This window comes from Nicotiana sylvestris, chromosome 2, assembly GCF_000393655.2.
Source record: "Nicotiana sylvestris chromosome 2, ASM39365v2, whole genome shotgun sequence".
Classification (NCBI taxonomy): domain Eukaryota; kingdom Viridiplantae; phylum Streptophyta; class Magnoliopsida; order Solanales; family Solanaceae; genus Nicotiana; species Nicotiana sylvestris.
This window is the reverse complement of record NC_091058.1, coordinates 167,530,181-167,544,175: the sequence shown is the minus strand read 5'-3', so window position 1 is coordinate 167,544,175 and position 13,995 is coordinate 167,530,181. Positions and strand designations below refer to the sequence as shown.

The window sequence follows — 13,995 nt, the reverse complement described above, 5'->3', positions numbered from 1 at the left end:
CCCACTTAAGATCATTCGTCCTCGAATGAGGATCAAGGTTTACTTTTAGCATCTCGTGAAACTCAGGTTTTCATACCACACACCCGCAGTCCCAAATTTGACTTACTCCTTTAATTTCTAAAGGTTTCGCCAGAGTTTCCCTTGTAACTGGGCTTATCCACCTGTTAGAGAGCCAGAGACACATCCTACTAACATATTCATGACCCGATGACGTAACATAGCACCAAAACAACACTAATCGTGGCCTCATAAGCAACATATAATCGAAAGGAACACCATTACATTAAGTGAACATGTGATAGAAAATTCATAGGTGACAAGTTCATAAAAAGGATTACACATCTATTCAAACAAGTAGAGATATTTCTTCTTCATCTCTTCCTCGGCCTCCCAAGTAGCCTCTTCAACCTGCTGGTTTCGCCATAACACTTTCACGGAGGCAATTTCTTTATTCCTCAACCTTCGGACTTGCCTATCAAGAATAGCAACTAGAACTTCTTCATATGACAGTTTTTCTCTAAACTCAATGGTCTCGACCTGCAAAATAGCTAACGGATCTCTAACTACCTTCTTCAACATAGACACATGGAATACCGGGTGCACTAATGACACCTCGGGTGGGAGCTCAAGCTTGTACTCCACCTGACCAATCCTCTGAATGATTTTGTATGGACCGACATACCTCAGACTCAATTCCCTTTCCTTCCAAACTACATTATACCCTTCATGGAGGAAACCTTCAAGAATACCCAATCATCTTCTTTGAACTCTAAGTCTCTGTGACGAACATCTAAATATGATTTTTGATGACTCTGAGCAGTTTTCAACCGCTCCTTAATGATCTTAACCCTTTTCATAGCCTGATACACGAGGTCTGGTCCTATCAACTCAGCTTCCCCAATCTGGAACCACCCAATAGGAGTTCTACATCTCCTACCATATAATGTCTCAAATGGTGCCATCTAAATACTAACATGAAAGCTGTTGTTATAAGCAAACTCTATCAGTGGCAAATGATCATCCCAGCTACCCTTGAAGTCAAGAACACAAGCACGAAACATATCCTTAAGCGTCTGAATAGTCCGCTCTGCCTGCCCGTCAGTTTGAGGATGAAAGGGTGTGCTAAGATTCACCTGAGTACCCAAACCTTGCTGAAATTTCTTTCAAAAGTTGGTTGTGTACTGTGCTCCTCGATCCATAATGATAGAAATGGGAAGTACCATGCAACCTGACTATTTCCTTAACATACAACTGAGCATACTGTTCTGCTGTGTCGGTACATTTAACTGGCAAGAAGTGCGCTGATTTTGTGAGTCGATCCACAATCATCCAAATTGAATCAAACTTGTGCGGAGTGTGTAGTAGTCCTACCACAAAGTCCATATTAATCATTTCTCACTGCCACATTGGAATTCCTATGTCCTATGACAACCCACCAGGCCTTTGATGTTCGACCTTCACCTGCTGACAATTGGGACATTTGCCACAAAGTCCGCTACATTCCTCTTCATGTCATTCCACCAATAGACTTTCTTGAGATCGTGATACATCTTTGTAAACCTGGGTGCATGGAATACCTAGAAGTATGAGCTTCAACCATGATTCCTTCCCGAAGACCATCTATATTTGGAACACATAGTCGCCCTTGGTACTGTAGTGTACCATCATCCATGTCAAAGGAAAAATGTGTGGTCTTATGTTTTTGAATCCCCTTCTTTAACTGCACCAGTGAAAGATCATTATATTGTTTCTCCTTGACCTCCGCCACAAGCGATGATTCAGCCCTATTTTGCACAATCACTCCACGGTCACTAGAGTCCGCAAGACGAACTCCCAAGCTATCCAACCGATGAACCTCCCGGGACAACGGCCTTTGACATGCCTCCAAGTGAGCCAAACTACCTATAGATTTCCAGCTAAGAGTATCTGCCACAACATTGGCTTTTCCCGGGTGATATAGAATATCGATGTCGTAGTCCTTGAGTAACTCAAGCCATCTTCTCTGCCTCGGATTCAACTCATTTTGTTTGGAAATATATTAAAGACTCTTATGGTCCGTGAATACATGCACATGTACCCCATACAATTAATGACGCTAAATCTTCAGTGCAAAAACCACCGCCGCAAGTTCTAAGTCATGGGTTGGATAGTTCTTTTCATGATTCTTGAGTTTTCTAGAAGCATAAGCTATAACCTTGCCATGTTGCATGAATACACATCCAAACCCAATCCTTGAAGCATCACAATATACCACGAACTCATATGTACCCTCTGGTAGAGTCAACACCAGTGTCGTAGTCAATCCTGATTTCAATTCTCGGAAGCTCCTTTCGCAAGACAATTTAGTCAATTTAAAGATGCAGCGCCCCAACAAAAGTGACGTTAGTACCGTCGAATAGTACTAGTATGTATAACTAAATGCCATCTCAATAATATGAACAATAGCTCAAGTAAGAACAATCATAATATCAGTTAAAGCGTTGAACATTTACCAGACATCAAATAAAGGATAAGATAAGTTTTCAATTACATTTACATATTTTAAGTCGGGGAAGTCTTTAGTACCAATCTGCCATTATTCTCCCTTTCGATTTCAATGCCCATACAGTCACCACCATGTGTACGATATGGCGTTCAATCACGACTCGATCGGCCAAGCATCTCATATGAGATATCAACCACAATCACAATTTTAGTTACAGTTTTCCAATAAAGTCACCAGCATGTGGACGGCATGGCGTCCAATCACGACCTGATCGGCTAGGCCATCTCATAAGAGACATCAACCACAGTTGCAATTTTAATTACAATTTCTAATAGAGTCACCACCATGTGTACGGAATGACATCTGATCACAACCCGATCGGCTAGGCCATCTCATAAGAGACATCAACCACAATTATATTGTTTCACTTGGTACGTTGGCCGTATTTCACATTTCACTTTTAGTATTCCTCACTTTGTATCTCAAATTTCGTAATTTGCTTTCAACAATCATCATAGATTTCCAACAGCAAGGCATTAAGCACACATATGAGCAACTGAGAGTTTTAGGTACATTGAATTTCTTACGTAATTGTTATTAGCTTTCATTTGAAACACAACCTCATGTCAAGGCATTTAAATATGCAACCCATACTTTGAACACATTCTTCAAGTAAGAGTATAACATAACAAGAGCATTTAAATTGCATATTGAACATGGGTATCTTTTGGCACAAGCTTATTCAGAATGTTCAACTCACAGTGAGCAACTCGGGACTTACATGGATATTGTGGGGAATCAATTCTAAGAGAAGCGTTTAGCCATACATACCTCAATTGAGCTCCCTTACGCTCTAAAATGTTCCAGGAATCTTAGCAACACCAATCTATTTTAGAAACATAACAAATTGAACTAAAATTAGGAAAATGATCATGGTTCTAGCTCATTTGAGCATTTTATCAACCACCAAGTGTGCATTAAGGTTTTCAAGGTCCTTTTATGAAAGACTTCATCACCCTACAACCCATTCTTTACCTTTTTTGCTTAAAATATTCCTACACTCTTTATCACACCTGCATGCAAGATAAACAACTCCCTTACCCAAGAATGGTCTTACTAATTACCTATTTTTTTAGTGTTTTTTTTTGTAGAATACCCATTTTTTAGTTAATTTACGAAATTAAGGGCTATGGTATAGATTCTTACCTTTAGGATGAGGACTTAGTGAATTTCTCCTTGTTAATCTTCAATGATTTGAGCAAGATTAACAATGCTTCCCACTCTAAGCACTCTCTCTCACTCTAAAAGTATCAGGTTTTGCAAGAAAATGATCCACAATGCTTATATAACGAGATTAGGTCGGGTTATAAAAATTAGAAAAATAGGAGCTTAATGCAACCGCATAATGATTCTGCGATCTGCAAAATGAGCCGCATAATTGGCCCTCCGAAGCTGACATTGTCTGCTTTAGTCCGCGACCAGTCTGCGGTCACATAATGAACCGCAAAACCACCATCTGAAAAATCTCAAGGTTGGATAAACAATCACAGTGCGGCCCGCGAAATGGTTCTACGGTCGCATAGTGGGCCGCAAAAATAACATCAAAAATGGCCCAAAGGACTGCCTCACTCTGCAGCCATTCTGCAAGCCCGCGGAGTGATTATGCGGCCGCATAATGAGCCGCAGAAATGCCCACTTCTGTAAAATATTTTTCTTTAACTCTTTAGCTCACTATTCAACCCAAAAAGTCCGAACCACGGCGTGCACTGCTCAGGTCCATGTGGCCCTCGTGAACTCTAAAGTGTCAGGGGGCCATAGGAAGATATTATCCATAAATAAATATTTACTCTAAGACTTTGGTCATCAACTCTCATTAATCCTCATAGGATTAACACAAATAAAACTGACTTTATTGTATTCCTTACCCCTTTATTATTTTTATTACTTATTATGATTTTTATCTTGTTTACCATATTTGATGTACACTAATTACCTTAACAATCTTTTGCATGCATGTTAGAATTGGGCCTGCTGAGTTTTTTGGGACTTAGGCCCAAGTCTCAGATCGAGATCGCTTCTTTACCCTGCTCTGTTGGAGTCTGCCACTGATGAGAACCCTATTAGGCCTGGCCTGCTTGCTAGCCCAATTCCAAGAGTCCAATTCTCCTCTCTCTTATTTTTAACGATAGTTAATCATTATTTGTTGCTACTGTATGTGCATATAAACATTTGAAAACTAACTTTGATATTGGTTATTGCTTGATATTTTGTTGTTTAGCAAACATAGGCAAATTAAGACCTATTGGTAAAAAGGTTAAATTAGGTGTGAGATTTGTTTTCTTTTTATTACTTTAATATTGTTGCGGAAGCCAAATGTATATAGTGTGAATTAGTTACAACTACTATACCAAAAATTATGGCAGCCACCAAATAATAAATAAGACAATAAAGCAACAATAAAAGGAACACCAGAATTTACGAGGTTCGGCCAATTTTGCCTATTTCCTCGGACACAACCAATATTTTATTCTACTCCAAAAATACAAGTGAAATAATACTAAAGAGAGAAGATAAAAATGCCTTAAGAAGATAATAAGGCAAATGAGAGGTGTGTTTAAATCCTAAACATTAGGCCTTCTTTTATAGGGAGAAATTCTTCCCAAATTAAGTCTTCCACCGATGTGGGAGTTTACCATTTTCAACAAATCTCCACCTTAGCAATTTTTCACATCTTCAATTTTCTCTTGGTAACAAATTTTGGTTGTGTCTTCATCTTCAATCTTCAGTGTTCAACAATGTTGAAACTTGACCGCAGTCACCACTTTTGTCAGCATATCAGCAGGATTCTCTGTAGTATGAATTTTCTTCACCGTGACTCCACCTTCTTCTATGATTTCTCGTATGAAATGATATCGAACATCAATGTGCTTCATCCTTGCATGATAAACTTGGTTCGTTGCTAATTGAATAGCACTTTGACTATCACAAAAAATTGTGATACTTTTTTGTTCAACACCAAGCTCTTTTAGCAACCCCTGAAGCCAAATTGCCTTTTTCACAGCCTCTGTAATAGCCATGTACTCCGCCTCTATTGTAGACAAAGCAACTATTGACTGCAAAGTAGACTTCCAACTAACTGGTGCCTTTGCAAAAGTAAACACATAACCAGTAGCTGATCTTCATTTGTCCAGATCACCCGCAAAATCTGAATCACAATATCCAACTACAGACTGATTGCCTTCCTGCTCAAAAACTAACCCAACATCTACAGTATTGTGAATATACCGTAGAATCCACTTCACAGTTTGCCAATGCTCTTTTTCTGGATTATGCATATATCTGCTAATAACTCTAACAACTTGTGAAATGTTAGGTCTCGTACAGACCATTGAATACATCAAGCTACCAACAGTATTTGCGTATGGTACCTTTGACATATACTCTCGTTCAGCTTCATCTTTGGCGACATAGTAGTACTTAGCTTAAAATGGGGAGCAAGTGGAGTACTAACTGGCTTAGTCTTCTCATATATGCCAAAACGTTGTTGTACTCTCTTCAAATATTCCTTTTGAGATAAACAGAGTTTCTTTGAACATCTATCTCTTATTATCTCCATGCCAAGAATTTTCTTTGCCTCACCCAGATCCTTCATCTCGAACTCCTTCTTCAGTTGAATCTTCAACTTATCAATTTCTTCCGAATTCTTGGAAGCTATCAACATATCATCAACATATAGGAGAAGATATACAAAGGAAACAATGATCGTATTTGCTTCTCTTGTACCCTTGCCGCAACATAAACTTGTCAAATCGTTTGTACCATTGTCTAGAAGATTGTTTCAATCCGTACAATGATTTTTCAAGTTTGCATACCATATTTTCTTTTTCAGCAATTTTGAATCCATCTAAACTAGTTCCAAATCCAACTGTGCTACCAAAGCCAACATAATTCTAATGGAGGAATGTTTTACAACTGGAGAAAACACATCATTGTAATCAATTTCCTCCTTTTGAGCATATCATTTGGCCACCAATCTTGCTTTGTAGCGAACATCTTCTTGGTTAGGAAATCCTTCTTTCTTTGTAAATACCTATTTGCACCCAATTGCTTTCTTTCCCTTCGAGAGATTGACCAATTTCCATGTATGATTCTGATGAAGAGATTGTATTTCATCATTCATGGCAATCCTCCACTTATCTTCTTCTGAACTTTGGACTGTGTCTTTATAAGTGGTAGGAACATCATCAGCTACAATTGAGGCGGCACACGCAACCGTCTCTATAAGACGAACAGGTTTTGTTATTGTCCTTTTTGGCCTGCTAGTTGCAATTCATTCATGTTGTTGTTGAGGTTTCTGAGTTGGAATCTCCCTCTCTACTGGCTCTTCTTCCAGAGGATAAACTTCATATGTTTCCTCCTTTGCTTCTTGTATAGGAAAAATAAATTTTCCCTCAAACTCCACCTGCTTAGAAACACCCTCATTTTGTTTGGTATCTTCTGTTACCTTATTTACCATAGCAGATTCATCAAAGGTAACATCCCTGCTGAATATGACTTTCTTTGTCATAGGACACCATAAGCGATATCCTTTGACTCTAGAAGTAATCCCCATAAAAATAGTCTTCTTTGCCCTTGGATCCAATTTTGACTCTGTTACATGATAATATGCAGTTGAGCCAAATATGTTCAAAGAGTCATAATCTATAGTAGACTTTCCATACCATTTTCAAATGGTGTCTTGCCATCAATAGCAGCAGATGGTAGACGATTAATGAGGTGGCATGCATATGTAACTACCTCAGCCCAAAATTCTTTGCCCAAACCAGCATTGGACAACATACACTGTACCTTCTCTAGCAAGGTCCGGTTTATACGTTCTGCCACTCCATTCTGTTGTGGTGTATGTCTGACAGTGAAGTGTCGGACGATGCCATCATTTTCACAAACTTTATTAAAATGATCATTTTTGTATTCACCTCCATTGTCTGTGCGAATACACTTGATCCTCCTGCCTGTTTGATTCTCCACCATCGTCTTCCATTTGAGAAAAATTCCCAGCACTTCATCTTTGTTTTTCATTGTATACACCCACACTCTTCGAGAAAAATCATCAACAAAGGTTACAAAATAGTGCTTCCCACCCAATGAAGGTGTTTTGGAAGGACCCCAAACATCAGAGTGTACATAATCCAAAATGCCTTTAGTATTATGGATCGCTGTACCAAATTTAACCCTTGTCTGTTTCCCTTTGACACAATGCTCACAAAACTCCAAGTTGCAAGCCTTTACTCCTTTTAACAATCCTTGATCTGATAGAGTTTTCAAGGATTTTCCTCCAGCATGTCCCAAGCGCATGTGCCATAGCTTGGTTGCTTCTGCCTCTTTGTCGTCACTGGATGTTACTGTCGCTGTCCCAATAACTGTACTGCCACGATAGCGGTACATATTATTATTCTTCCGATTAGCCTTCATTACCACTAGTGCACCGGAGCATACTCTCATCACTCCATTTTCTGCAATGATTTTGAACCCTTTTGATTCTAGGGCTCCCACAGAGATGAGATTCTTCTTCAAATCCGGTACATATCGAACATCTATCAATGTTCTGATCATTCCATCATGGTTCCTTAATCGTATTGAACCAATGCCATATGAGGTAAGAGGGCTGTTATCCGCTGTGTGGATGACTCCATATTCTCCTTCTTGAAATTCCACGAACCAGTCCCTGTTGGGACACATATGATAGCTACAAGCCGAGTCCATCAACCATATGTCTGATGATGTTGATGACTCTGTTGTAACTAATGAGAAGTCTGAATCATCACAATCAGCTACATTTGAATCCATAATGGCCTTTCCATTGTTATGTTTGGCCTTATTCTTCAACTTCGGACAGTCTTTCTTCCAGTGCCCTTTTTCTCGACAAAAGGCACATTCATCTTTGCTGGGTCTGGATCTTGACTTGGATCTTCCCTTCTTTGTCCTCGTTTGATTTTGAGGACGACCCCTCACAAATAGTGCTTCTCCTTCTCCGCCCTTCTGTTTTTCTCGCTTTCTTTGTTCATAGCTGTACAAAGCCGAACAAACTTCTCTGAGAGAAACTTCGTCATTTCCATGGAGTAGAGTAGTTTCAAGGTGCTCGTACTCATCAGGAAGTGACGCCAACAACATCAAGGCCAAGTCACCATCATCATAAGTTGTATCCATATTTTGCAAATCTGTGACCAACTTATTGAAACTGGTGATATGTTCATTCATCGTGGTACCAGGAACATAGGTGAAGTGAAACAGTCTCTTCTTCATGTACAATTTATTTTGACTGTTTTTCTTCAAAAATTTATCCTCCAGTGCTTTCCATAATTTACTTGCAGAAGTTTCCTTTGTGTATGGATATTTCTGCTCTCTAGCAAGGTAGGATCGAATGGTACCGCAAGCAACACGGTTGATAATTCTCCAATCTTCTTCTCCAATAACATCTGGTCTTTTTTCTTCAATGGCAAGATCTAGCCCTTGTTGAAAAAAGACATCTAGAACCTCGCCTTGCCACATCCCAAAATGTCCTGACCCGTCAAAAATTTCTACCGCAAATTTCGCATTTGACACAATTCTTGTCATAAGCGAAGATGCCAATGATGACGTATTGTTGACACTTGATGTAGATTCTTCTTGTTTATTGTCTCCCATCTTTGACACAAATATTATTTAATAGCTGACGAAATAAATCAAGATTATTTCCTTTCTGGTGTGGAAGATCAGACTAAGCTGCAACCACAGAGCATACTCAGACAGAACCTTGACTCAGTTACCAAGATAAATCTTTTCTGATGTGGAAGATCAGACTATGCTACAACCACAGAGCATACTTGGACAGTACCTTGGCTCTGATACCAATTGTTGCGGAAGCCAAATGTATATAGTGTGAATGAGTCACAACTACTATACCAAAAATTATGGCAACCACCAAATAATAAATAAGACAATAAAGCAACAATAAAAGGAGCACCAGAATTTACGAGGTTCGGCCAATTTTGTCTACTTCCTCGGACACAACCAATATTTTATTCCACTCCAAAAATACAAGTGAAATAATACTAAAGAGAGAAGATACAAATGTCTTAAGAAGATAAGAAGGCAAATGAGGGGTGTGTTTAAATCCTAAACATTAGGCCTTTTTTTATAGGGAGAAACTCTTCCCAAATTAAGTCTCCCACCGATGTGGGAGTTTGCCATTTTCAACAAATATATTTTCAACAAAAATATTTGAGGCTAATCTAGTCAATAAATAAACAGTATACTTATGTTTATCGCTAATGACTTTTAGTGATTTCAAGCTTTGGCAGATTCAAAACGAAAACGAATCCTTTTTGAAAAATCATAATATAAATTAAGTGCTATTTTTCAAGAATAAAAACCACACACAACCAAGTTCCAAAGGATAAACATCGATAAAAGTTTAAAAAATACAAGGTTTTCCCTCAAACGATTTTCAAATAAGGTTTAATTATTTTCAACTAAGGTATATATTTTAGTAGTCTTTTATTCATTGAGTTATAAAATCTCACAAATAAATATCACTCGTTTAAAAAGGAAATACACCATATTTTTCAAAATAATGAGTTTTCAATTAACACTTAAATATTTTTGTTGATCCACTTTAATCACTAACTAAACAGAATATAGACCTTTCTTTCCCCAAACTTAACCTAAGTTTAAGGATCTACCTCAGGTAGATTTTAAGGAATGCCTAACACCTTTCCCTTAGGATAACTATAACCCTTACCCAAATCTCACTAGTTAGCAAACTATTAAGACAATAATTTTCACATACTTATATGTACCCTAATATACCTTAAATATTAGGTGACGGCTCTTTTTTATCAACTTCAGAAGAACCATTAGTTGTATTGTATTTTGACTAGTACAAAATAGGGTGCAACAGCAGCGACTGTGCTGCTGTACTACTGCCAGTCGGTACAGTGAGACAGCTTTTACAACTGTAGAATTAATTGTACGATGACTGAGGAACTGATCACATCGAGTCTCTTATCTGGTTCCTTGAGAACATTAGGCCAGACATCAAAACATGAAAAAACATATCACAACAAGCCCAAAGGAACTGGTCACATTTAATTTCTATCTGGTTCCTCGAGAAAGTTTGGCAAATCATCGACATGTCTAACTTATCATCTTGCATACATATTAAAAGCAGTGTTTTAAAAGACATGGGCGAGAAGTGGGACGTTTTATCTAATATGGGGCAAGGCAAAAGCCTTGAGGCAGGGAGCTTAAGCCCCATGAATATTTAAATTCTAATATTTTATAAATTAATAAAATAAATATATAAATAGAAAATACATTATATATATATATATATGTGTGTGTGCGCGCGTGCACGCATGACCCATGCAAAAGAATATATACAGAGGAGAAGACTAATTTTTCTTTTATACTCGCTAGTTTGAAATTCAAGTACAATACAAAATTGCAGTGATGTCGAACGAAAAGTATAATTTGTTAGGAACCCATGCAAAAAATAATTTCTTTTACTTGAAAAGTGAAAGACATAAAGATATATTGCACCTATAAGACTAGCACTTGACTATGATAAAACAAACTTAAAATTATAAAAATGATATTCTAGTTCCTAATAATTCAAAAAATAAGAAAAAATATAAAGTTATTGTTTAAATCTAAAATTAAATAAAAATCAACAAAAACTCATTATATAATACAAATAGCCTCATAGAGCCATCAAAATAATATATAAACTAGAGCGGTACCAAAAAAAATTCTAAAATAAAAAACTAGCTTGAAAAAAGTAAATTAAAGAATGCAAAAAAAAAATGAAACATAAAGAAGAAAAATGCAAGCGTGGAAGCAGAGTAATAATTGAAGGACAAAACTCTTTGCTTTGTAGTTTGCACTTTATGGAAAAGCATCTAAAGTGTATCTGTTACTCAATACTAAACGACAAATAAAAAGGATTATGAAATTAGAATAAACAATTAGAATAAAACTTTGACTTTTGAAATTTTTAGTTTGAAATTTTACTATAAGTTAATTTTTGATATTTAAGTTAAAAAAGTAATTATTAAGCACTTTTAATTCAAATTTAAAAAAGATCACGGGCCTTCCTGCCCAAATGAATGCCTAGAATGTTGGGACTTATGCTTAGGAGAATGTCTGGAATGTTAGGGCTTACGCCCCATGATATTTATGCAAAGCCATTACGCTTAAATATGTTTTTAGTACGTTTTGCCCTGGGGCTCCCCCAAAAAATACCTTTTAAAACACTGATCCAAAGTAATATGAGTACATAGATACACTATAGCTCCTCCAACGATTAGTTTAAATGAATTTATAATGTATATTCTCGATTTTATTATTAGTTCTAACAACTGCGAAAAAATCCAAGATTTTAAAAATTAATGTTGCTCCTTAGCCAAGCTAGATAATTTTGAGATGCCTTTGAGTGGTTAAGGAGATGCTTCTTTATTATGAACCTAAAGAAGTAGCCAGTGAAGGCTACTAGTTTAAGGCATGAGTCATTATTACTATCATGGGTGGCTTTCAAGTCATGCCCGTCCCATAGTATCCTAGCAAGTCTCCCAACGCCTAGAGTCATGGACAGTTCCGTTGTCTTGTCCACGCTAAGTGAAAAATGCACTTATGCCTATGTTCCCCACCGATAACCCTCGCCAGTGTCTAGCCGCAGGCAAATGCCAACAGCGCCGCGCGCGCAGACTCTAATGCTAAAGACAAGGTTACTGCCAACGGATCTGCTTCTACCTTGTAGGAATCTAAGTCATTTCTATTGTAAATATAGAGTAGTTTTATTTATGTATTTTCATTATGTATCTCTAGCTTAGTTATGTCAAGTCTTGTAACTTTGTTTTATTTTTTTAAGCATTATTAGGGGCGATCAAGCAATCAAACTTTCTAGCAGCAAACAATTTTCTGTACTGGTGTCTCTCCCCATCGACACCATGTTGCCTTTCTGTAATAGCTTTTGTTAATGCAATCAGACTTTCTTCCCTTCTCAGTTCTCTTTTTTGTTCTCTCAATTGCTCTTGACATTGATTTTCTCATACGATACTTATAGTCTCGTCTAGTGTACGGAGGGAACCTCACTTGGCAGATAATAATCGCATAGATATCAGTTTCTTAGCCTTACGTCACCCTTCCAAGAAATTTCAGGAAGGGACCGCATAATAGTTGGTATCAAAGCGTAGGCTCGACATCAGACAAGGAAACACATTGCTATTACTATCATTTCTGACCATGGTGAATCATGGGGACCGTAATGCAGACCTTGAAGAGACGGTTAATGTATTACAACCCATCGTCAATATGATGTCTGATCTAAGAACCAGCCTAGTGCAAATGCTGAACGACCTGGACCACAGGATACGGCAGGCCGAATATGATATTGCCAACATAAGTTGCGACTCTAAAGGAGACCGGCAAACGACAGCTACATAGGCCGGCAAAATTTTCAGTATATTTGAGGGCCTCCAACAGGAGCAGACCGAAGATTTAACCTATAGGGCACAAGAGGCAGACAGGGTGACTGTCATGTAGCAAACGATAGACAACTTGATAGACCAGTTTAATGTCGTCAATACTGCACTACAAGGCCTACTTTGAGGAGGCGAAAACCAGATCGGGGGTACTATGAACCTCGCCCCTCTACCACAAAAGCTGAAGATTCCTGAGCCAAAACCATATAATGGAGCTCAAAATTCCAAGGAAGTGGAGAACTTCATATTCGATATTGAATAGTACTTCGATGTCGTGGGGGAGTTAGAAGAAGCAAAAAAGGTAGCAAATAATGCCATGTATGTTCAGGGTGATGCTAAACTCTGGTGGTAGGTGAAATTATGAAGCCATCAGGGCCAGTGAAGATACTCTGGAGACATGGGCAGAACTGAAGGCAGTCATACGCCTACAGTTCTTCCCCGAAAATGTTGAGTACAATGCACGGAGAAAGCTGCGAGAGCTCCGTCAGACCAAGTCAGTGCGGGATTATGTGCGGGAATTCTCTTCGCTCATGCTAAACATACGGGATATGCGGGACAAAGAAAAACTCTTCACATTTCTAGAAGGTTTGCAACCTTATGCCCAAATGGAGCTGCAAAGATAAAGGGTATACATTGTACCTTAGGCGATCCAAGCAGCGGAATGCCTTGGGGACTACTAATTAGAAGTTTGGAAGGACAGACCTCAACCACTTATCTGAGGAGGATACAAAGGGAGGACAACCTAGAAATGGCAGCCCTAGAAGAGGTGGGGGAGATCTGAGTGCAACCAAATCCAAGACTCATTCCTCAGGTAGTAATAATGATACGTCTCACACCAACGATCGGGGGAGGAAGCCCCCCTAAGGATGTCGTCATTGCGATGGGCCACATTGGAATAATGAATGCCCACAGGCACATGTGAATGCTCATCAAAAATTTAATGATGGGACGAATGACGACACAAATGATGCTGACCAGACAGAACCAATA

General features: G+C 38.3%; 1 protein-coding gene across 1 annotated transcript; it reads right to left on the bottom strand.

Moving 5' to 3' along the window:
• Positions 1 to 342: 342 nt before the first annotated feature.
• Positions 343 to 962, bottom strand: LOC138885943 (uncharacterized). Its single transcript, XM_070166951.1, has 2 exons — positions 750 to 962; positions 343 to 654 (listed from the first exon to the last, which is right to left on the bottom strand). Exons 1-2 carry the CDS (start codon positions 960 to 962, stop codon positions 343 to 345), a joined length of 525 nt encoding a protein of 174 aa, XP_070023052.1.
• Between the last annotated feature and the right edge of the window lie 13,033 nt (positions 963 to 13,995).

Excerpts from the sequence above, each read along its gene's own strand:
- LOC138885943 (XM_070166951.1), bottom strand. The coding sequence starts at position 962 with ATGGCACCATTTGAGACATTATATGGTAGGAGATGTAGAACTCCTATT. Across the intron at positions 655-749 it reads AGTTCAAAGAAGATGATTGG|AGGATTGGTCAGGTGGAGTA; the intron begins GTATTCTTGAAG and ends AAAATCATTCAG.